Source organism: Teleopsis dalmanni, chromosome 2 (genome assembly GCF_002237135.1).
Source record: "Teleopsis dalmanni isolate 2A chromosome 2, ASM223713v2, whole genome shotgun sequence".
Lineage (NCBI taxonomy): Eukaryota > Metazoa > Arthropoda > Insecta > Diptera > Diopsidae > Teleopsis > Teleopsis dalmanni.
In genome coordinates, this window is record NC_051847.1 from 126528406 (window position 1) to 126553561 (window position 25156).

Consider the following 25156-nt stretch of genomic DNA (forward strand, 5'->3'; position numbering starts at 1 on the left):
ATGCGATTATCATGAAAATTTTACACATTTTTAATTATAGCAATTATAATTATTCTGTGTATAAAATATTTTTGTTATTTAAACTTTTTCCACTCAATTCATCTCAACTCATTGCATTTTATTTTAATTCATTTTTCGCATTTGCACAATAATTTTTAATAATTTATTAATTTGTTTTTGCTGTTATTGTTGTTAATGTTAATGTTATTTCGTATTATTTATTTTCTTTTTGAGCTCATACCTACTTACTTAATTGGATGGAACATGCAGAATCCATACGAAGTTGTAATAAATTGCAGTAAAATGAGTGTGTAAGAGTGCATGGAAGGCGTGTGATAAGGACTTTTTAACAAAAAAATTAAAGAAAAACAAAAAATTTACTGATTATTTTAATATTAATTTATACGTATATACAAAATAATAAATCATAAATTCTTTTATGGTTTTTCATTTTTAATGCAATTTATTGTTCCCTTTAACACTGACCTAGAGATTAAATGGGCACAATTATTTGTTAATAAAATTAAAATAAATTCTATTTATTTGAAAGCCATATTTCATTAATTATTCGTAAATAAATTTAAAAAGAAAAATAAACTGTAATTACATTAATAATTAGTTTATATATACTTATATATCTATTATACATAGATATAGAACATTATAATAAACCATCAATGTAGCAAAAGATATAAATCCTCAAATCACTTACTAAAGCATTAATAAGACATTGTAAATGTTCTCATTGATATACCCTTTGTAGAACTGATTGTATGACAAATAACACCCACTAGTTTACTATTTGGCATTATCAATTTAAATAAATTTTGTGTATATAAATAAACACAACACAAAATTGTTATTGGTATAAATTTGTTTTTTTTTTTTGTGCAGTAGGTGGAAAGCATTGAAAGCCACAGTGTGAGACTTCAACCCACTAAAACCACCTCTTAGGAATGAATATGGAAAATTGCAGCCACGTGCAGCGGATACAAGTCCATTCCAGTAATAAAGAAAGAGAGAAATTAGAGCAAGGGGCTTAATACCTAGCAGACTAGGTTCATCTAAGCCAGAAAGCATGGGCATGAAACAAGGAAATTAAGTATTAACGACGGCGCGTGGTTATTGCGCAAGCGCGGGGGTGTTAGTGATAGACTATCACAGAGCCTCGGTTGAAAAGAGAGATAATGAAGAGATCAGAGTCCCACTTATCGAGGTAAAGGAATAGGTATTGAGAAGTACTAGGGGCTGAAATGTCAAGCGGAAGGTTGTGGAGCCGCGTGGGTTACCTTCGAAAGAGTGAGAGGAGGTACTCGTCGATGTGAGTAATTTTGGCTGAGTCTAGAAGGACAGAGTTGGAAAAGTGCTTGCCGTTAGACTTGAGCATGTATAAATTTCTCAGCTGTCAACCCAACTCATATGTATACATCACACAGTGAAAGAAAGGCATTAAATAATAATAATACAACTAACGATTGTAGGTAGTCATGCCAACGGTTTGAAAAAATAGCAGAGAAACAAATATTTAAAAATATTTAATTGAATTTAATAATGAATATTAAATTTAGTATTTATTTTTATTAAAAAATATTTTATTTTTATATATTTTAAATGCATTTCTATGAAAAGGGCAAAAATTAATATATAGTAATTATTTTAAATGATTATAAATATTTAATTGAATAAAGTAATGTAAATTAAATTTAATTAAAAATAAAGCTTTATTAATAAGTTTATTATTTTTATATTTACTATATAAGTTTTTGTTAAAGAAACAAAAAATTTAGATTTAAGAATTATATTAATTGTTTATAAATATTTCAATTTATTCATTATATATATTTTAATAAATTTATTTATTATTTAAATTTTAATTCCAATTGAATATTCATATTTAATTGAATTATATAATAAATATCAAATTAAATTATTTAATAAATTTTTATTTATAATAATTTAATTTTATGACTTTTATATGAAATTGTATTAAAAGGGCAATAAACTCAAATTAAAAAATTATTTTACTTACATACTTACTGTAGTCCTCTTCTAATAGTGGAGCATAGGACCTCAACAAACCCTCTCTTACTCTATTGTTTGCTTCTCAGCATATTGTGTTCCATGAAGAACTCATATTATTTAGTTGGGTCATCAGCGTACTCAAAATCCTCTAACTGTGTAAAAGGCGTCCACTGTATACCTTTCCGTCCACTAATTGTGGATAGCATTACTTTATCCAAAACTAAGATGAAAAAGTTAGGTGACAGAATACAATTTTGACAAACACCAATAGAAACTTCTAACGGATCTGAGAGTTTCCGCATATGAAGGATCTGTAATTTGAAGGATATGAAGGATCTGTAATCTGTAATTTGTGTACATTGCATTAATTATCTGTAACATTTTTATTGGCATACCTCTCCTTCTTAGCAACCGCCAAATAAAATCCAAAGCTGTCAAAAGCTTTATCCGCACTGTGTTAATGAGATCAACACATGACCGGGAAGTTCTAAAACCAAATTGATTTTCGCACAGGTTTGATTCGACAGCTTTATAAATACGTTTGATATTAATAGTTGTGAAGATTTTGCTTGGGATAGGTATTCACTTAATTCACCTTCTTTTGGTATTATGACTAGCATACCCTCATTCCAGTCATCTGGAAACAATTCATTTTCCAACATTTAATGAAAGACGGGCAAAAAAAATTATTTTAATTGATTAAATTTAATTATTTTATAAATTTCCCAGTTACTTAATAAATATGATAACCAACTTAAAATACGCTTTATAACAGAAAAGAATGTAATATAAAAGAGTTTAATATATGCATATAAAGAATATATTCAGACTTCATAATACAAGTATTTAAGCTAAAATGAAAAAGTAACAGTTGTATTTTTGCTTCAAAAAATAATACCTATAAGCATTTAATTTCAAAGACAATCTTAAGTCCAGCGAAACTCACAAATATTGGATTTAATAGTAGGCACAGTTAAGGATACACCAAAGAACGAAAGGTTATAGTACGGCGAGATTTATAAAAGCTAATTTAAAAACCATTCTATAAATTTTAAAAATAATACAAAGTTTTATATTTTTCAGATATATAGAAAGTCGAAAAGGCACTACAGCTAATTGGAGAGAATAGCCTTCTTTTCATTCCTATTAGTTGTCAATCTATGTAGACTCACATTTACCTGAAATTACATTAATATATCACGCTTGTTAGTCATAGTTACTATTAAAGAATTATTGTAAAAGGTTTTCACAAAAATTATATTTGATTTTTAATTGTAAATTAAACATTTAACTAAGGAGTATTTATTTTCTTTGTATATTAATTTGATTTACGTAAAACAAAATTCAATGATATCAAATGCAGAACTCATTTTACTTCTGTTTGTGATATTTTGCAATAAACTATTTAATAAATCATTATACCCAGACAATATCGATTGGATAGTGTTTGGCATGTAGTTACAAACTTTCTTTAGTCGATTATACTTTTTAAAAACATTTTTTTCTAACAAGCTAATTAGTCAATTTTTAAATAATCCAATTTTTTAAAAAAATTTTTTTTTATTTTTAAATTTATTATTTAAACCAACATTTTGGTTATGTTTTCTAGTCATCTTTAGGGCACTATTATAATGTTCCTTAGCAATAATTTAATATAAATTTAAACTAAATTTTTTTTAAATGTTTATTATTTAACAATTGTCTAATTAGCCCGTTATAAAAACAAAATTATTATTACAAATATAAATTATTAAAAACATTTAGGTACTGAGCCAAAAAGTAAATACAGATATGTATAAAAATATTCTTATCTCAATTGTATTTACTTGCATCTTCTAAATTATGCAGTTAGTTGACATTTGTAAGATAATTGCATACATTTGAATTATACACTCTTTACTATATCTGTACCATTTCCGCTTTAGAAATTAAAATGCAAGCATTTTAGTTTATTTAACATATTATCAACTTGAAAAATATAGATACTTTGCGGTGATCTAGCAACTCAGTTGCATGTAACAGTTTTTTCCTGATTTAAAGCATAATTTCTGCAGGGCAATATACAGAATAACTTTTAGCTTTAAATCATTTGCATGCGCACCATCACTCGCAAATAGTTATTGAAACTGCTGAATATTTGTTAAAAAACTCATTATAAAAATTTATTAGATTTTAAGTGGCAATTAATAAAAGTTGCGGTTGTTTGACAATTTTTGCACCGAACAACAGTTTACTGTACAGTAAACACTTCGGCCGCATGAAACAAAACCAACTAAATTAACATGCAAACACATAAATTTCAAATTAACGTACTTAATGTAATTACAATTGACCTCCAACGCACCGCGCTCATCATAGTGACCACAGTGGTACTGCTGGTCATAAACTTCTTAACGGAAAATGGCAATAAATTAAATGAAAATCCCAAACAGCACACTCAAATAATGTACGGCACAACAAATTGTACTCCTGTGGACCAATTCAACATTAACAAAAGCTCAAATGATGCCAACAGTAATGGTGGCTACGAAAAGAACTCGAAACATCCCACAGATTCCAACAAAATGGTAAATACATTGATTTATTTTTAGTACAACCGAAACAGTTGGTATGTATGATGTATGATTATTTTTTTTCTTTTCAGCTGGAGAGCATAATTAATCGAAAAGATAACAAAAGCTATCAATTCAATTTAATACATTCAAGAGACCGCTCAAAACGTTTCCTTATCTATAGCGGCTCAGGAGTATGCAAGGTAAAGTAATAAGTAAAAAAAGTGTGTACACCGCCATTGTATTGAGACTGTCAAATAAAAATTAAAAAAATATAAAACCAAAATAAAAAAAAAATTTAATATACAAAATTAATGTTAAAAATTAAAATATTAACAAAACAATAACAATAAATAATAAATAAATTATAAATAAAGTCAATTTTAATATTTAAAATAATTTTGCTTCTTGGACTGTTACGCAATTATCATTGAGGTAGCAAAATGGAGCCCCTGTAGCAATCCCCACCAAATATTATTGTACTTGCTTTACTATTGCTGTACTATAACAAGAGATCCAACTACACAATATGCACCTGTCAAAACCTTACCATCTGAAAGTTTTTATTGTAAAAGATCTCTATCAAAACTGCATTGTCTATCATGGCATTGGGCCCAACCTTACTCATAATATCAAAATAATACCATTATTAAATGTATTATAACATAAATTGAACCATTATTATTTAGTACACACAACGAAGCTGCTATTCAAAAACAAAAAACAATAAAAAATGGAAGGACATATTAAGATGCAATCCAAAAATTCTATGGAAACCATCACAAGGCATTCTAGCTACACCTACCAGCTACACATATTAGGTAATTTTGAATCACACGATTTCTGATATTACTTTAATGACTAACATACAATAAAACATTAATTTGTCAAAAACCCAGTCGAGTATTTGGCAGTTCATGATTAAAACACATGAAGTGGCAGGAAGGGACTCTACTTAAAAAGAAATCAATACGCAAAGTCACAATGCACAATAGCCTTATAGGGATACACTCTCTTGCAATCAATCATATAACACAACAATTTTCCATCTATCGTTATTGAGATAACAGTTGTAATACAGTTGTTATAACAGTTGTTATAACAGTCTTACCAAATTCCACTAAGTTTTTTTATTAATATTTCTTTTCTTTTCTTATAATTTCATTCTAGCTCGTTATAGGATTTTCCATACCAGTTAAGCTTCCCGATAAACGGCGTTCAATGGGGAACTACTTAGGATTTCATTTCCAATTTCCAGAAATAACACGTCCTATATATTGGTGGGACTTCTTCAATTCAACAACATTTGCAGCGCGTCAATTCAGTTGGCAGGTACCTTTACTACATAATAGTGTCACAAAGTTGTTAAAGCGTGATGAAAGTCGGGAATACATATATAAATTTATTCAAAACATTTTTGAACAGTAAGTCCATCTTTACATATATTTTTTTTAATTACATATTAAACACTTTTTATGTTTACACATGCAGTCGTGGTCTTAATGGAGAACAATGTTTATATCAACTTATATGTGAAATTGGAAAACGACCATTTGCTGTTGATAAAACTCATAACCCAACTCAAATATATCATGAATTTTTAAATGCGATTTTCATGTAAGTACTATTCAAAAATCCCAAGTGTTTTTCGATCCGAATATTGCACATTTTTTTAACAAACCTGAATATAATATAGTATTAAATATTCAGAAAAATATTTATTTACTCCAACACATAATTAAAAAGCTCTCCTTCACTCATTATCTAATCACAGTAGAACCATATATATAAAGCGGTTTAATAATATAATATATGTTATATTATATATTAAATAAAATATTATGTAAAATATTTTATTTTAAAGAGCGTAGGAACAGGATATGAACGCCGTATATGTGGAGGACATTCAGAATCTATTTTATTTAATTAAATTACTACACTTACTTACAAAATGAATTCGTATTAAATAAATATGATTTATTACTTAATTAAGTGAAAATTTCTTCGATACTCAACCTAATAATGAATTCCTAATTAATTAATGAATAAATCTTTCAATATTTATTTTGGATACGAAATTATAAAGTCTACTCCAATTACCTTGACGGGTAATCCAACTCACAGAAATAGCTTTTTGGTCACCTTACTTCCAGTAGCGACGTTTGGAGTAAGAGCTGTGGGACGAATACTTAGAGCGTCTTAAAATAAGGGATGTCAGATCCAATTTAAAAAATAGTATTTCATTTGGTTTTTTTTAGTTCCAATTGTAGATCATATTCAGCAGTGCACAATAAGCAGCGGCGCCATTCTCAGCAGTTGCATACATTTTTCACCGTTCAAATGACAAAGTGTCCAAGTAGCTTTATTATAAATCTCGATAGTAGAAATAAGGTGCCGTAGTTATTTAATATAGAACACAGAAGTAATGTTGACCTGTAATGTAAGGCGCTATTATTACTAAAACCGACATCGCTTACATCATTCACTTGTCTAACTCGCACTGAAGTATTTATGAGCAGATCTTATAATTTTTGCGTTTACGCTCTTAAAATTGTTGCATTTTTAACGAGCAAGATAGTGATTCTACTCGTGGTAGTGTACCTATTCGTGTTGTATTGGTCCAATTATTGAGCATCATTTTTAAATCCTCCTCCCAACACAGAAATTCCTTCTTTGATGCAAGAAACTGACAAATAGCATTCAGTATAGTAACGACCGTGCAGATTTATTACATAGGGCTTACGAAATACAATACCGCAGTTTTTAGTTCACTTTAATACGATTCTTCCATAGTGTATTATCATTTCTAGTTAAGCTAAAGGTAAAAGTAAAGATGGTAATGGAAATTAATATTCAACTACTGTGAAGATATGCGACAAAATGCTCAATCTTTTCTTAAATCAACTTTATTCATTTCCAAATTTTATTTCTCATAAACGTCATATTTGTAAGAGCAAAAAGTTGTTAAATAATAGTTTTCCCTAGTTAGATTAGGTTATACCGGCGATCCCACGGGAATCCACTTTTCTCTAGTTAATCCAAAATAATTCAACGCACCTGATAATTTTAATCTTTATGTCTCATATCTCTAAATCTTCTCACGTTGACTCCACGCATATATGTAAACCCCGACCGTCACAAATGTATGAAAGTTTATTTAACATACAGAAGAATTATAGAACATACTTATTTTTATAAGTATAGAATTGCGTTGAACTTTAAAATATATCAGGAAAAAATTAATCAGTAATTAATAATTGATAAAAAATATGACAGTTTATATAAAAAATACTTTGACAAAGCTATAGTTTACTATTTTTTCTTTTATTTATATATTATTTATTCTGTATTTTAATTTTCTTTTACTTTACATATTTTTTTACATTATTTTGATCAGTCCTCCTAAAATACCAACGACTGACAAAAAATATATAAAAGCGCATTTATTGGGAAGATCTGGAGGCGACTGTGATGTTATTTTTAATGCATGTCCAAATTTAACAGCGTGGTTACGAAAAAAATCTTTATTTTTTCTTTAATAATCAAATAAAATTAAAATAAAAATAAAAATGCTATAATAGTAACTTAAATAAATTTTGCATCTAGTTATCAGTAAAAGTTAAAAAATTTATATTTTTAAAGTTAAAAAAAAATATACATATTATTATATAATATTATTTGTGTGTTTCAAAATTTTTCTCCTCAAAAATCTATAAAATATTTCGGCCACATAAGTTCGAAATTTTTGCAAAATGTCAGTCATGTCCAACTTTCTAAAAACTCTAATGCCTAAACTCACGCTTTCAAATCTTACAAGCGTAGTTTGTCGCGCATTGATACCAACAAATGTACCACAAATCCCTATACGTTCAATGTCCAGGAGACGAAACAAGGATTGCAAGGAAAAGGGCCCAAGGCGATGTGGTGCGGATAGCATTGAGGATAGTCCCTGCCGCAAAATTCGTAAGACCAAACGTAGAAAGAAAGATAAGAAGAAATAAATTCAATAACAAGGTAAATATTTTGATTCACTATAAATACATTTAGATATGTGCTAACAATTCTAGCTAACAATTATACTATTTAGAGCTGCCTCTAAACAGCTGCGCGGAATAATAACTGGAAAATCATAAAAAACATGCAAAAAGAGAGGATTAGCCCATATATAACTTATATGTATGTATTATATATAATTTTAATTTTAACCAAAAACTTTTATTGAAATTTAAACAGGACGTGGTGATGGTGAACCAAATGTTGCAAAGCAAATATATAATTAATCTTAATCTTAAAGGACTCATATGATTCCAGTGGTAAGAATATGTATTTCAAGTAGAACCTTTTCAATGCAATGTATTGAGTTAAAATGTCAGTAAGGGTATCGGTTTTACTGTCAGCAAAAAGTCCTGATTTCTGGTTTAAAAAGTTTCTGGTCACTTAACGTTACAACCCGTTAACGTTAAGGGTTCTTCTGCAATCTTACTCGAATATTCTCTAACTATGGCTAATCCCTTTTCTTTTACAGTAAAAAACATGTTTTTATTCATCCTCTGTGTACCGTACGTGCTAGGCTATACTTAAAACTCTTTACTGGGATCGGATCACATTATTCTTTGCAATATGTGCTTTATATTTCAATCCTTTTTACACAATGTTCTCTCTATATATCAGCTGCAACAGTTTACCAAGCGCGAAAAGTTTTGTATCAACAATTCTTAGTTCCAAGAATTCCAAATCTCATTTTCTCATTTCAACGCGATAGAATGCAATCAGCAATTCAGCTATAAACCATGATTTAGATTTTATTAAAAGCAAAATATACTTAATTTTTGACTATTCAATGTTGCGAATGATTCAAGCAACTCAGTAGAAACACTGCTTTCCCATGAACATAAATAATTTGTGGTTATTGGCTTTTGCTGATATAAAGAAAGTGTTTTCTTTCTTTAAAGTTGTACTAATTTATCTAGCTTCATTATTATATTAATAAAACTAAATCACACGCCGCATACATTATAGTAAATCCTGATTTAGTCAATTTTTGGATGACAAGCTTTCTTGTTACTTTAATCCGCTTTCTGTTTTAATCAATCTTATGCGTAGGTTGAAAGTTTGGTTAATGTTACTACTCTAAAAATATTTTTATGATTCCCAATACTGTAAGTGCTTGTAGTATTTCTTTATGCTATGAAATCGATTGCTTCATGAAAGTTATCGAATAATATATGTATGCTCAGCTATATCATACTAGTTATATTACAAGCTTGTAAAAAAAAACTTGATCAATCACCGATATTTTTGATCTGATTCCATATTGGTAATCCGAGGTACTTTTTCTATTTAAGTTCGTAGACTGAAATTTGTACATATTCGTTGATTTCCTTTTCTGTATGCTGATATTATAGATCATTGTAATACTGGTGAGCCATACTTTCAGTAGAAATTCTTCTGTCTGTACAGATTCTGTTCTTCAAGACCCAAGTTGTTAAACAGCTCTTCTCTTATGAAGTCCTTACCTAGCAAGGATTCTCATATTGAAGAAAACAACATAAGACATAATGAGTACCATATATTAATCATCACATCTTTAACACATCAATCGATAACGTATACACACAGCTTTCAAATTGAACAACTGTTGGGTTATTAACCTCAATTGTGCCTAAACAAACACTTTAATATAATAGAAATATAAGATAAATGCATAGATTTTGTATTAAAACAAAATCTGACAAATAAATTAACACAATTAATTTTTTTCGTAGCTCATATGATTTGTGTTCCACAAAAGAACTTAATATTTAAGACCAGAAAAATTTTTTAGTGTTGTTTTAAGATCATTAGTGAACGGATGGTTGATTTTCCATCACAAATTCTGTAGCTTTGTTTCAAAATAAATAAAACTGTTTACTTCTAAAATATGAGAAGAACACTGTGTCAAATATTCTTCTCACTGGTTTTAATAGCACAATACTTTTGTAGTTATGCTGATGAAGACTGTAATTGCACTGAAACTATATCTCAATTTGATTCCTTTAGAAATACCGTACTAAAACGTCGAGTACGTTCTGCTATTTTTCCAACGAGGGCAGCTCTTCTATTGACTCCTTCTTTTGCTAAGGCTATACTTGGTGGAAAACCTCGTGGACTCCTGTATGCTGTAGAATTCGACATGTATACGGCAGTACCAGATACTGTTGAAGGTTGGGAACCCACGATATTTATAAAAAAACTAGAAAGAAGGATTAAGGCTGAAAAAGCTGAGAAAGAAGCAGTGAAAAATGAGCCAGTAGTAACTCCAGCACCAGCACCAACACCACCACCAATTACTATGGATGCATTGGATCACAGTAATTTTACATTTGGCGAATATTATAATTATGCTGATGATTACTTTCCTGGACCAATCGAGTACGAAAAGTATATATATCCATTAGATGAGCTAAAGACCACAGATCATAGAAGAATTGATAACTATAAAACTTCGTTGCCAAATTACTATAAAAGTCGCGAAAGAATACAAAATTTCTACGCAAGGTAATTGTAAACTAAACTAAAAATATAAAATAAATAATATTTTTAAAGAAATCCACAGAACAAAAACTATACGAACTATTATCAAGCTGCACAAAATAGCTTTAAAAAACCATTTTTCAAAACACCACAAAGAACCACATATGTGAGTAAGAAAAACTTTAGGGATAATCAATACCGCAGAAAGGGAACATACTCTAATATGTGGTCACCTGGTAGTCAAAGGAACGTTTACTATGCAAAGAGCAATACACCAAAATGGAAACATTTCTCACAAAATTACAGAGAACGACGTGAGATATATGAACAATTACTTACAGTCGGAAAAATGTAATATAGTAAAATATATAAACCGAAATTACTGTTATTATCTTTAATATTTAGCTTCAATTTCGATATGAAGGCCTGCATAAAACGAGCTATGTGCGAAGTCAATACCTACCTAAAACCATATGGTGTATCGCTGATGGAAGATATTGTTCGAATTCTTTTAACGTTAGTATATTTTTTATGCATATATATACTTTTGTTTATTATCACTTTTTAAAAATATAGGGTACCATCTTCTGTTAATGATGGCAACGAATATAATTTTAAAACTGTGAACTGCGTACAGAAGTTTGCTATAAGTTGCCCGTATCGCGTCCTCGAAATTTTAACCGGCAATATGCGACCATATAAAACAACCTAGGTATATGAAAGTAAAGAATCAAAGATTTATTGACTGACATTTGCATTCAAAACAATAGTATCAAATTTTTGGAATAAACACACAAATAAATATATAAAAAACATCTATGAATATTTTTTAAAAATACTTATATATTTTTAGCATTAGTTTTTTCAATTCACTGATAATATACATATCACCTTTAGTGAAGAAAAAAGCATCTCTTCTAGTTTTAGAATAAAAGTTCCTAAATCGGGTTGATTTTTCACTGTGATTATTCATAAAATTTGATGGTAGATAGAACTGGCTGGCAGAGACCACACATGTACATAATAGTCCTCAAAGAAAGTTAATCCGTACAGTCACATAACTTGAAATGTATGTGTTAAGAAAATTTTAGCAGATAGTTTACTCCACCATCCGGGACGAAACTCAGCCTCTTAAAACTAATGGTTCTAAAGCATTTCATTTAAATAAACACCGGTAACAAATAATAATCTTCAATATTTGCAATATAATTTGTTAAAAACTGTAAATATCTTTTAAAAATGTCTTTGTAAATGGTATCACAACCGATAAGGTTGGGTTTGTGGTTGAAAAGAAATGGTTTGTGGAAAAACCCAATTACAAACAAAACATACACACTCAAACTTTTCATCAGGTATCATTTTCGACAGTATACAATACCAATCAGTAGTATATAATAACTATTTTAAGATCACTGAAATAAATTATATAAACTTATGATATATGATATATATGATGTTATGATATAACATAACACTACATAAAAAAATAGTGGAGAAACTAAGTATCCACTAATCAAATATTGGAATCTCTGATCTTTTAAGTCGCATATGTTTTATGGGTAATGTACAGCGATGAACTTCCTTATGGCACTGCTTTGATCATCATGTTTTCTTAATACTACTTCCTAGTCATTAAAACAAAGACTTCTTTAATCAGTTCCTACCCTATCACGTTAGCGTTATCATATATCATATCATATCACTCAATTCTTTTTTCATATGAATTTTTCATTTTCTATATGAAATGAAAATACAATTTACGTCACTAATAAGGATAGTTTTCATGTATTTTTTCGGTACCATACCTTTACGAAACCTCCACATGAAATTACTTTGAAATTCAGGCTTCACATAGATAAGTATCCGTCAAATAGTTATTATATATGTTACTATATTGCGTTCTATAGAGGTGATTCTTAATTTAAACTATGTTATGAAAGAATAAAATATTTTGTTTATTAATTATGATACATTGATAATTACCTAACATAAAAGCCTAGTTAGGTTCTGGATAAATTTACATATCTGGATATGTTTATTGCCTGACATTAATGCTTTCGTTCTGTCTTTGTTAGAGCGAAGTCCACTTCTTCGAGAACTGCCATATTAAAAATAAATTTTTTATTTCGGTCACTGATCTAACTAGGCCGATGTCCATAATGTCTTTATTGCTCTAGGTTAAAAATATTTTTTATGTCAATTTTTCGTGTAAAATGGATATTAGTACCAGGTTTCATCTGTCCTAGCTTGATAAGCTTGTCTGGTACTCAAAGTAGCTTTATACTCACTTAGTGCTTGTAAGCATAACCTTTTCTTAATAGATTTCATGATTTAAGTTTTCGAAATATTATTTTGATAAAAATTGTATGAGAGAATCATCTCGAACCAGTTGAATTCCTCCATTTAAACTGCCATGCTGTTATTCAAATAAACAAAAAACTGATTAACTGTGGCATTAATTTCTTTAGCATTTCTGCAATTATCACAAGTAATATATCCAACTATCTAAAGTCTACATATAAATGCAAGATTATGTACTGATTCAAATATAAAAATTATTTAGTTTTAATTAATAGGCACGAAAATGATTTTCAATTCAAATTCAAATTGTAAACAGATTTTTTCAATTCGCTTTGTTCCATTTTTCTTTTGGAAATGAACGGAAACATTGTGGTTTGTGGATGTTAAGTGTTCATTTCGATAACAAACATTTTTGGTCATGAATTTTCTTACTAAAATTATTTATAAACAAAAATGTATTCGCTTGATGAGTGCAAGCACGATTTTCAGTTTAAGTTCTGGTAAAAAAAATCATAAATATAAATCTTCAAGTAAAGTATTATTTGTGTCAAATGTTGTATAGGATACGGCAAATGCGGTGTATCAGTGATAAGAGTTTCTGGGCCAGAAACAAAGCAAGCACTTAAAGCAATAATTGGTGAAAAATTTCAACCAAAGCCACGTTATGCAAGCTTGAAGCCATTTTACCATCCGCAAAGCAAAGAAATGATCGATAAAGGTTTAGTTTTATATTTTCCTGGGCCGGCGTCATTTACTGGCGAAGATTCCTGCGAATTTCAAGTGCACGGCTCATTGGCAGTTATTTCAGCTATGTTAGAAGGTTTGGGTAAAATACCAGGTTTACGCCCTGCTACACCTGGAGAATTTACGAAGCGTGCTTTTTATGGTGGTAAGCTAGATTTAACTGAAGTGGAGGGCTTAGCTGACCTTATTCACGCAGAAACCGAGGCACAACGAAAGCAGGTGAGTTTAAACAGTACCAGTGGAAATGAGTGTGCTACTAAGAATTTAGGCACTTTTACAAAGCACAGGTTCGCTTTCCAAGCTCTATGAAAACTGGCGGAAACGTATTGTGCGATGTGCAGCACATCTCGAGGCATACATAGATTTTGCGGAAGATGAAAATATCGAAGATGATGTGGTAGTACAACTAACAAAGGAATTGAAGCGCTTAATTATAGAAATAAGTGCACATTTAAATGACCAAAGACAAGGTGAATTGTTACGCAATGGCGTGCGAACTGTTATAGTTGGTGCACCAAATGTAGGCAAAAGTAGTTTTTTAAACTTAATGTGTCAACGTCAAATATCAATTGTGACACCTATTGCTGGTAAGCATACCAATTTTTTCTTGCAATCATAATCAAACTTTATATTTAATGTAGGAACAACGCGTGATATCATTGAAACTACACATAATTTTAGTGGATTTCCTGTGATATTTTCGGACACTGCCGGGTTGAGAAATCAAACAAGTGATGTCATTGAACTCGAAGGCATAACTAAAGCAAAAGCCTGCATAGAAAGTGCAGATTTAATTTTATTACTTTTTGATGCAAAGCATTTCATGGAGCAATCAAATTTATTAGCTTCCAAAGGCCTGGAAAATTTCGTTCAAATCTATTTACAACAACTGGATATTGATATGAAGCACATAAGAGATAAACCAATGAAATTAATTGCTAATAAAATAGATTTGCTAACAACAGATGAATTGAATATGTTGGAAAACTCACTTGATGTACTGACCATTTCTTGCAAAAATGAACTCAACCTAAAACCATTTATGGAAAATTTTGACAAATTACTAAAATCTATGTAAGTAAAAATTATTTACTATATTTAAAAGTATTTTATTATTAAATTGAAGTTAAAAAAAAGAGTAAAGCTGATTATACGGTATTTCTCCTTTACATAAAACCATAATAACTGGAATAAGTATCCAAGTTTTGCTCCTTTAGTAGTATTTTGAACAAAAACGTGCAAAAGCAGAAGATTATTTATAGATAGCATAGCGTCTTTGTAGACTGAATATACGCCAAAAAAATGAAGACACCTCAAAATTTAGAAACGAGTAGTTTTTAATCTGCTTCTATGCGGCTTATCGGTCATTATTTAATAGATAACATATACATGCGACTAGATTATGTACGCCAGTAAAGAGTTTTCGATTGCAGTTGTGAGTATGGGAACATAAAATAAACAATTGAGTAATTATTATGCAATTTTCCGACTTTCTCCAGACGAAGTGTTTATTTGTTAGAGGGTATTTACTTTCAAGCTAGCTGAGTATTATCGACCTAATAAACTGTTAAGGTATTTAACGAAAACCAAATAATCACCTTCTTAAGATATGGTGAAGATCATATCATAATAGCCTCAGGATCTACGTGAATTATATTACATTTTGAGAGTCAGGACTCTCATATTTATTATAACAAATAAATCGATTATATTTATAAGCCAGTTTTTATATATTTTGATTATACGCCTAGACATATGATCGCACAACTAAAATTAAACCAAAGACTAATAGGATATCGTCCGATATAGGATATCTAATAGGATATCGTCCGATATCATATTAGTCTTTTACAATTTATTGAATATATAGGAAAATAAATGCAATAAACAATACAGAAAGTAAAAAGGAAGAAAGGTGTTAGATGAAAATAAAACTCATTATAGGCTGTAGTGGTCGTAAGAGTTATTTTAAATGCTTAATTAATATGTAAACAAAAGTTATCAAACTTTCGCCTATCGTGCGAATGTCAGCCTTGGCAAGGAGCAAACTATAATTCTTGGAAAGCCTTTTTTACGTATCCCAAGAACTTTTAGACAATTATATCGGAAGTCGTTCACTATTCTTAAAGAAAATAAATTAGTTAAAGTAATGCAGGTAGCTTCTAAAATTTAGAATATATGTTACATATAATAAGAAATGAATATAAATATCAAATACAAATATTATTGCTTTGATATATTTATTACCTAATTTTCAGACTTAGATTACTACAGTACATATTGTAACAAGCAAGTCCAAACTGATTAAAGAGATATCCTATACCTTAAACAAAATAGAAAAAAACAAGATTAAATTAGTTGTGGGTTAAACAAATAATTGTTTTCTTTATTACAAACAAAGAAATATGAACAATTCCATTTTTGTACCCTAAACGTTCTATAAAATGAAACAAAAAATCACCCTAATAAAATATTAAAAAAAAATATGTGATATTAAATGGAACAGTGAAGTAGACCCTATGCTTTCGAAAGAATTTAAGGAATTGAAGCTGGTAAGATAAAGCTAAATTTACGACTATCTTGAATTTTGTTCAGAATTACAATACAAAACGCTATAAGCAGTTTTTAACTCCCGAAAAGAATCAGTTAATATCTAATATAAACATCTTTTACTAATTGATAATATTAGAAACTATATTTTGTATATTTTAGAGTTACCTAAATTAATAACTCATTTACGAACAGAATGCCTTAACTATAAGTAAAAGTATACACTTTTGTTTATAATAAAAAAAAAAACAAAAAATAAAATATATAATAAATATAAATAAAATATAATATATTAAATATAAAAATATACTAAATATAATAAAAATTATTTTTAGTAGTTCACGTACTTCCTTTCTGAGCTGACTGTAGAAATCTGTTGGATTTCAAAATTAAATAATGAGCGTTACAATTCTAAACCAACATTACCATATTATATTTATTTAATATATATACACGTATATTTGTAAATATAACTTTAATAAATATTTATTTTTATTTGTTTTAGTTGTGGTGGCTTACCCACATCTGAAAATCCACGTATTACTCATGCCCGATATCGACAACAACTAGAGCGATGCATCGAACACATAAATATTTTTCTAAATGAATACACACCGGACACCTATCCGGATATAGCTATATCTGCACAGAAATTGAGAAATGCTCTAAGATGCATAGAGCGCATAACAGGTGGATGTACAACGGAAGATATATTAGATGTTGTATTTGCTGATTTTTGTATTGGAAAATGAACTACTTCTGAAATAGACAACAATGAAGCTATAACAAAAGATTTATTTTTATTTACTAGAAATCTTAACTTAGTCAAAGAGTAAAGGAAAAGTAAGCATATTTAAAAACAAAAATTGTAAAAAAATTATATCGAAAATTAGATATTTTTTTGCCCATAGCAATTCTAATGATTAAGCAATTCTAGAGCAATATTTATTATAAATTTAATTTATTCTTGTAAATAATTTAAAATAATAATTTCTTTCATATTATTTATTACTAATTAAATAAAAGTGCAAGTAAGTAAACTCACAATCCCACCTATCCATGTCCTTACTCTGTTCCCTCAACCCAGCTTATATCATTGTGAAAATTTTATAATTCTGATATAAAATCATTTTTGAGGACAGCGTGGATATAACAACAGTTAGTAGTTACTGACTTACTGGATTTAATTTTAAATTGTTAAGAAATGATTGAAGTTTTTTTAATCTAATTTGTTTTTTAATAAATAATAAAACTTATTTAATATAACTATAAAACTCACATATGTATTAATATATTTTAATTAGTAAACAAAGTTCGTTATTCTGAAACATATTTCAATCAATCATAATTACTAATAGTAATAATCATAATCACTTGAACGTAATATCAATTTTACTATTTCTTGAGAAGGGTAAACATGCCCCGAGGCATTATTAAATTACGCTTTATTGAAGTTCAAAATATGTAAACATATTGGCGTATTATTTTATGAAATTTATATGGAAAATAAAGTTATTGTAGATTGCAATGAATTTATAACATTGAAGTATTTTAGTATACAGTTAAAATTAAATTATAAGTCTCACAAAATTGAAGCCAGCATCTGGATTATCTATGAAAACTTACTGAAGAAACTTACTGAAGAATTGAAAATCGAACCTTGTTATAAAAACATACCATGACAAGTATAGCTATTAAGAAGACATTTCACACCGTTTAACTTGTGAGTCTAGTTCATCACATGCTGTGCTGATCGGCATCTCCACAACACTTCGGAATATGTATATTGTTGCAATTCATGTTGGTTAGAAATTTTCAAGTTCGTATCGGCTGTTCCCCTTTTAGCAATTTGCTTGCCAGATTTCGTTTCAGGTGGACTTCTATTTCATTCATTCACGTCTGACTTTCTAACTCTTCTAGCAGTAGGGTCGACGAAATTTGTTTTGCTGGTCGTTGCTCTATTTTTATAAGAATTTTTAACCACAATTATGTCAAGAAACTCAAACAAAAAAATCAAGAATTCAATCATATTTACACAATTATATTTTGCATTACCAATTATTAGACACCTCTCACTTGATTCTACAATCGCAGAAATATTACAATTAATTCCTTTATGATTCTGTCTGACCATTTTACCACCTTTATTATTTCTCTTCACCATCGTGTCCGGTTTTGAATACATTTATTTTTAAATTTTGTTTGTGAACTGACTTTAGACGCTATTGACTTATCGCAAAATAAGTCAATACATGATTTCATGAGGCTATAGGAGCTAAAAGTATTTAATAATTAACTTCTTGTATTAATAAAAACTTTGTTTAATATGTGACACTAGATTTAGTATTTATTTATGAATTTACTTAATATTTTCTAATCGATTATTTGGAAATTTGAATTGTATTGCTTATAAGCGCCAGATTAATATTATTGCCTTCCACAAATCAGCTGTGTATTACAATCCACTTAACTAAGTAGCAAACAGCTGATGCAACGATGGGTGTTCATTTTCAGTTTTGTGGAACTTAATTGTGTTGATGGAATCATACAAATTTATATTATTGTATATTAAAAAGTAAAATTGTATACATATCGCAAGCAATTGTTTAAAAATGGCAGATAAAATGAAAGATTTTGACAAACCCGATTTTAGTGTGGAAAAATGTAAGTACCACATACGATTGAATTAATTTTTACTAATATTTTATTAAATGCAGACACCAAACAGTTGGTCAAAGAATGTATTGGTGGTCCAGATGTAGCACAAAGAAAACGTGATATACAAGCGTATAGTGATCAAACATCTGCCACATTAAAAAAATCGGTGTATGCCAACTACATGCAGTTCATTGAGACAGCCAAAGAAATATCACGTAAGTACTCCAATGTTTGGAATACTAATGACTCAATTCATTTAATAATCAATCATGTTTAGATCTAGAGTCTGAAATGTATCAGCTTTCGCACATACTCAATGAGCAACGTAATATACTGTCCTCCCTTACTGACGAGAAGGGTTCAACTAAAAATAAAACAGAAGGCGATGGTGAAGAAAGTCAGGCGCAAGATGAAATGGAGAATAATCATGCAACACGCGCTGTTAAAGAAATGGTGCAGGGCTTTAACGGTAACCTCGAAGGTAAAACTTTTCTAAATGAAGGCGCGTTGATAGAGCTAGATTCAAATGACTACAGACCCATACAACGCGTATTCTTCTTTTTGTTTAATGATGTCTTGATTGTTTGCAAAGTAAAACATGACAAGTAAGCTATTATAAATCAGTAACCATTCTCAATTCTTAATAACCTAACAACTTTTTAGGCGTTTAGAGTTTTTAACAGAGTATGATCCCAAAAAAATTGCAGTAATTAACATTAAGGATTTAGATGGTGTAAAGAATGCTATAAACATTATTACACCAGATGGTTCAAAGATATTTCAGAGTGTAACCGCAGCGGGCAAAGTAATTTTAATATCTTAAAATGGTGATGTATTCTATAAATTTTTAATTTCTAAATTTTTTTTTATTCAGACTGAATGGATAGAACAGTTGGAAATTGCATTTCGCTTCGATCAACAGAAGAAAAATAAAAAAGGGCAAGCACCACAGCCACCGCCTAAATCAAAACGGAATTCAGCCATGCAACAAGAATCGCCAACAGACACAAAATCACTACAATCCGATCTAAGTCCTACTGAATCCCAAACAGGCAAAGTAGTGGAAAATCATGGTCCTGAATGGATTGCTACTGCAAGTGAAGAAATTCAAACTCTCATTGCTCAAAGACACTTTGAGGATGCCCAAATACTTATCAAACGTACACAAGAATATATAAAAAAAGATAAGACCTTCTTGCACGCAAACGAGATTCAATCTAAAGTAAAGGTACTAGAAACAAATTTAACCAACGTTCTACTGCAAGAATTATCCAACAGTCAGTGTCGTAATCTGCAAGTAGCTCTACGTGCAACTAGACGTTCACTCAAAATATTAGTGGACATGGGTCAACAACGACAGGCCAGTTGTACGCTATTAAAAGTATGTTCCGTTGCTTTGCGCAATGCACAACGAGAGGCACGTCGTAATAATGTTGAGATATCAGAGTTATTTTTTTGTGATTTAGCAGAAGTGGCTTGCGAATTTATGACTGCATTTGAAGCACAACCAGCGTGTGTTAGCTGTAAGTATATAATATAACAAATGTACAAAATAATTCTAATAAATATCAATTCTCGTAGATTTTTAGTCTAACACCAAATATTTAAACTATAGTATAAGAGTAATTTATAATGATATATATATATATAGATCAGTTAAACATCTAAAATTATGTAGATTTTTATTATTACAATTCGCTTTGAGTCAATTATATATAAAACAATAGAATTATAATATCTCGATACACATCGCTATTCTACCATTTACCAATTCATCATGAACACACCCTTAGTTTAACCAATACTTAATACTCGTACATGATGGGGAGTAAACCGTTATAACCCCTATAAATAATGTAATACTTGAAGATATTTCAAATATCCTTTTTTAATTTTTAGCACCTCTTGATGAGAATTTCATTATGAACCCAATCAACTCTCAACTTTACGTAAGAAAAATAGTTACTGAATGTTAAATATTGTGGGGTGTAAGCCTGTGCATTGTTGAAAGAAAATTAATTTCTTTACGTATTCGAACATTTTTCACTAAACATTTTATTCAGTGATGTTACTAGATCTTACAGTTATCACGCGACCCTTTCGAACATCCAATCAACTCTCAACTTTAGGCAACAAAAATAGTTACTAAATGTTAGATATGGTAGAGCATTGCATTGTTGAAACTCTAGTATATTTTGAAGATATGTTATATAGTACTTGTTCCTGGAAGTCAGACCTTCAGAACACGCCTGTAAGGGTTTAATTTGGACGACAGTAATGTTTAAAATATGTCACTGAAATAGTACTACCTATTCAGAAACACAACTATATATAATAACAACATAATATATATATTTTAAAGGATAGTAATTTATAAATAAATAATGGCTTTTTTAATGAATCACCATCCCTGTAAAGTCAAAAACTTTTTAACCTTCCTAATACATAGTTTGCTGAGTATCATATAATATTTTATAAATATTCAATACATTTAAGTGTCGTTACATGTTATAATTTTTTTTTAACAGTGCTTGTAGTTTGGTGCAATACGGAACTGCAATATTTTGCTAGTCAACTTATCAAACATTACCTTACAAAGGGCACGCAGTTAGAAACTATCGCAAAATGTATGGAAGGCATACGTAAACCGTGCGCAAAGGTTTGTTTGACTATCTTTTATATCTTTTATACAATATAATGAAAAATTGTTATCCGAAAATCATTTATTTAGCTAACAGAAATCGGTCTTGATCTGGGTTATCAACTTGAAGGATTACTGCGTGGTACGCTATCGCAGCTAATTGAAGAATCACGTAAACGGCTTTTGGAAACCGTCGGACGGACTGAAGATCCTTGGCAGCCATACAATTTGCAAACAAAATCCAATTTAAAACGTTTACTATTAGAATTGGAAGTCCTCGGTATTGATATGCGCGCACAAACCACTGGTGATACATGGATCAATTTAACACAAACCACTGTGGCGTTCACTAGACACTTTTTGCAATTAACCGAATACTGTGGCTATCTAGCGAAAAGTGAAGTGCTTTCACCGAGTTTAGAAGTGCTACTTAGAGATCTTTTACTGGCGCAACAGGGGGTTAAACCCGCCACTGGTTTGAATGTCGACGTAAGTTTTTAATGGCTTATTTAAATCAGTCAAATAAATATATTTTAATATATTTTAATATATTTTTTAGCCTAATTTTGTGGTAAAAAATAAAAGATTTTTATTTGAAGAATTATTGCCGATATGTATTGAAAAATTTCGGAAAATATCTAAAAGCAAATGTGAACTCTTACTTGAACTGCAACAACAATTTCGCAAACAACAAGCACCAGTGCCTAAACAGCGCAGCATATATCAAACTGATTTATTTTAATTGTATTATTCGAATTTAATTTTTTTTATAACTATGTACAAATAATATATTGTTTAAACTTTCCAAGAGCTTTATATATCTTATACTTTATATATATTTTTAAACTTTAAGTCACTTAAAGAATATATTTTAAACAAAATTGGTTTCTTTTTGATTTCATTGGTGAGAAAGTAAATTCCATTTATTATTATAAAATCAAACTATTTTTTATAGTATAAATAATTTTTATCAAGTATGTAAGTAAATAGTGAAACAAACTTATAATGTTTAGAAAATTGCAATCACTTTCTCACAAACATATTAAATATTTCAATTTATAACTGCAGCAATTTAATAAAGATTAGTTAAAACTAAGATATATTTTTAATTTATTAAAAAAATTACATTACATTATACTGAACTTTTCAAAACTTCTGGAAACTGCATTAAGGATATTGTATTGAACTGAGCATTTAAGTTATAAAAATTTTAAAGTTTATGAAAGAATAATTAATTAAATTAACATTATAGTTTTATGTTTGAAAGCTACTACGTTTACTATAAGCGGTGTTGATACACGTACTTTTTTTAAAATAAAATATATTTATTACATTGATAAAAAAGTAATTAGTATAGAATCTACATTTCTGATTTAAACATATATTTTATTTATAAATAAAATATAAATGTATAACGCTTAATAATTTTTTTATAATTTATTTACACAATTTTGCCACATAATAATAATTAAAAATTTATTAAATATTTTGTTTTTATTGATCTAGTATAAAAAAAAATTCTTGAAGTCTCCGTAAGTCGAACCTTTTCTAATACTTCGAGTTATGGAAGTTTGACAGTACTTTTTTATATACAGCTTCAAAAAGCTATTCAACAATAACAAGCTTGACAGGAAGAACATTCATGTTGTTATTATATATGATACACAAAAGGTAGCAATATTCCTTTAACTTACAATTAATGTTTAAAAAAACAGTAAAGAAAAGCCATTCAAATTCGGTGGGAAATTTCATGCAACCGAGAAACAACCCATTTATTTTAGTAGAGCATTAAAATTGTTAAGGAAGTAGCTTAAGTTCCTTTCCGCAATTTTATAGATATTACAGCCAATATATGCTACCTTTATCTAGTAAAGACAAGCGAAAATATGTTTTTACATATATCTGCTGTTTTATAACTTAAAATTTTAATGCATTAAGTAATACATAATTTAATACATTTATAGCATTTATAAATTTTAATGCATATTTGGTACTAATATGGAGCTAAACTAATAGATACCTTTGCAATCTTGTCTATAATATATAAATAAAAATAATGGTTCCATTAACATACACCCGAAGTAATGTAAAGAATAATGGTATTCTATCCACGTAGTAGCTACTATACTATATATTTTTAATTGATTTTTTTAATGAATCACGAATTTTTCTCGTCATAAGAATTTCGGTGACTGTGATCAGTCAGCTAAACATGCTGCACCCTATTTAATAAATAAAAAACAATCCACAAATGTTGTAAATTACGTTTCTCCAAATATAACGAAAAGAACAATTCCAATTTCGCTTATTCAGAATAGAATTCTTAACACAAAAGACAAAGAACGACTTTCGATTTTGAACACAGAGAATGTATGTAATATAATACATAATAAAATTACTTTTTTTAGGTTTTGGTACAACAGTGTGATATTACTGTTAGATAAGTAAATAACTTATGTATAAAGAATAGTAAATAAAATAGATATAAACTAAATATTATTATAGGTCTTTGTTGAAGTTTAGGGGATTATCGTTAATTAATTTATAACGCAGTGATGCAGATTGCCTACATTAGTAAATATTTACGCTTCCTTTAAGCCTTTAAGTATGTAACTTAATAAAAGCGTCATTTTTCTTTAATTATATTTAGTTGGTATAAAAAGTAAGGTATCTAATCGCATTCAGCTCGGCGAACGCTAGCGTGATCCAGGAAAACGTAAGTAATTAGTGAACCAGTAATATATGCAGCGAAACACTTTAGGCTTTGAGTTTATAGGTTGGAAACTCAAAATGTAAAATAAATACGTGTAAATCACACAACTATATACTTAAAAGAACCCTCAATTTTTTTAACAAAGTTTACAAAAGTTTTACGGACTTCGATTTAAAGATGCACATCTGGTGTATTCTAAAATTTCCTAAAAGTATGAATACTTTATTCAAATGGTTGCTGTCATCGAAAAATATATGACAGTCTTCATAGCAATATAGGACAGTGCTACATAAAGCGCTAGTCTTGTGACATCTGCTATAGCTACAGATGTCTTTTGTGAAAATTTCGTAGTGGGACGTAGACTGGTTAAACTTATCTCCCAGTTTACACTAGTAGATAGTCACAATTAACCGTAAAACTAAGTGCTCCAGCATCAATCTAATTTGCACATACAGCGAAAGA

General features: G+C 29.2%; 5 protein-coding genes and 1 long non-coding RNA gene across 6 annotated transcripts in view; 5 read left to right on the forward strand and 1 right to left on the reverse strand.

Annotated features, from left to right (window-relative positions):
- LOC119680723 overlaps nt 1–4843 on the reverse strand; it is a 12355-nt gene extending 7512 nt beyond the window's left edge. Inside the window, exons 1-3 of the mRNA XM_038093682.1 lie at nt 4336–4843; nt 2418–2659; nt 2030–2333 (exon numbers count right to left, since the gene is read on the reverse strand). The gene's annotated coding sequence lies outside the window, so the exon portion shown is untranslated. The remainder of the gene's footprint in view (nt 1–2029; nt 2334–2417; nt 2660–4335) is intronic.
- Nucleotides 4467–6195, forward strand: LOC119675667. Its single transcript, XM_038086873.1, has 4 exons — nt 4467–4589; nt 4667–4777; nt 5745–5998; nt 6066–6195. Exons 1-4 carry the CDS (start codon nt 4467–4469, stop codon nt 6193–6195), a joined length of 618 nt encoding a protein of 205 aa, XP_037942801.1.
- Nucleotides 6196–8610: 2415 nt separating this feature from the next.
- On the forward strand, nt 8611–10559 carry LOC119680724. The gene is made up of 3 exons (XR_005252482.1): nt 8611–8750; nt 8808–8887; nt 10541–10559. It is a non-coding gene; the product is annotated as an uncharacterized LOC119680724 (long non-coding RNA).
- Nucleotides 10560–10566: 7 nt separating this feature from the next.
- On the forward strand, nt 10567–11906 carry LOC119675668 (the record flags this gene model as incomplete). The annotated part of the gene is made up of 4 exons (XM_038086874.1): nt 10567–11111; nt 11160–11438; nt 11493–11603; nt 11664–11906. Coding segments are annotated over 4 exons (1071 nt in total), but the record flags the coding sequence as incomplete, so codon positions are not given.
- A 1881-nt stretch (nt 11907–13787) lies between these two features.
- On the forward strand, nt 13788–17856 carry LOC119680722 (tRNA modification GTPase GTPBP3, mitochondrial-like). Its single transcript, XM_038093680.1, has 5 exons — nt 13788–13888; nt 13951–14351; nt 14401–14719; nt 14774–15206; nt 17188–17856. Exons 1-5 carry the CDS (start codon nt 13807–13809, stop codon nt 17432–17434), a joined length of 1482 nt encoding a protein of 493 aa, XP_037949608.1. The 5' UTR covers nt 13788–13806; the 3' UTR covers nt 17435–17856.
- Nucleotides 17857–19138: 1282 nt separating this feature from the next.
- On the forward strand, nt 19139–22784 carry LOC119680721 (exocyst complex component 8). The gene is made up of 8 exons (XM_038093679.1): nt 19139–19346; nt 19400–19555; nt 19618–19945; nt 20004–20145; nt 20215–20863; nt 21869–21999; nt 22072–22470; nt 22541–22784. Exons 1-8 carry the CDS (start codon nt 19295–19297, stop codon nt 22721–22723), a joined length of 2040 nt encoding a protein of 679 aa, XP_037949607.1. The 5' UTR covers nt 19139–19294; the 3' UTR covers nt 22724–22784.
- Nucleotides 22785–25156: the final 2372 nt, after the last annotated feature.

Excerpts from the sequence above, each read along its gene's own strand:
- LOC119675667 (XM_038086873.1), top strand. The coding sequence starts at position 4,467 with ATGTACGGCACAACAAATTGTACTCCTGTGGACCAATTCAACATTAAC. Across the intron at positions 4,778-5,744 it reads GCGGCTCAGGAGTATGCAAG|CTCGTTATAGGATTTTCCAT; the intron begins GTAAAGTAATAA and ends ATTTCATTCTAG. Across the intron at positions 5,999-6,065 it reads ATTCAAAACATTTTTGAACA|TCGTGGTCTTAATGGAGAAC; the intron begins GTAAGTCCATCT and ends TTACACATGCAG.
- LOC119680722 (XM_038093680.1), top strand. The coding sequence starts at position 13,807 with ATGAATTTTCTTACTAAAATTATTTATAAACAAAAATGTATTCGCTTG. Across the intron at positions 14,720-14,773 it reads AATTGTGACACCTATTGCTG|GAACAACGCGTGATATCATT; the intron begins GTAAGCATACCA and ends TATTTAATGTAG. Across the intron at positions 15,207-17,187 it reads GACAAATTACTAAAATCTAT|TTGTGGTGGCTTACCCACAT; the intron begins GTAAGTAAAAAT and ends TATTTGTTTTAG.
- LOC119680721 (XM_038093679.1), top strand. The coding sequence starts at position 19,295 with ATGGCAGATAAAATGAAAGATTTTGACAAACCCGATTTTAGTGTGGAA. Across the intron at positions 19,946-20,003 it reads TGCAAAGTAAAACATGACAA|GCGTTTAGAGTTTTTAACAG; the intron begins GTAAGCTATTAT and ends ACAACTTTTTAG. Across the intron at positions 22,471-22,540 it reads CCACTGGTTTGAATGTCGAC|CCTAATTTTGTGGTAAAAAA; the intron begins GTAAGTTTTTAA and ends TATATTTTTTAG.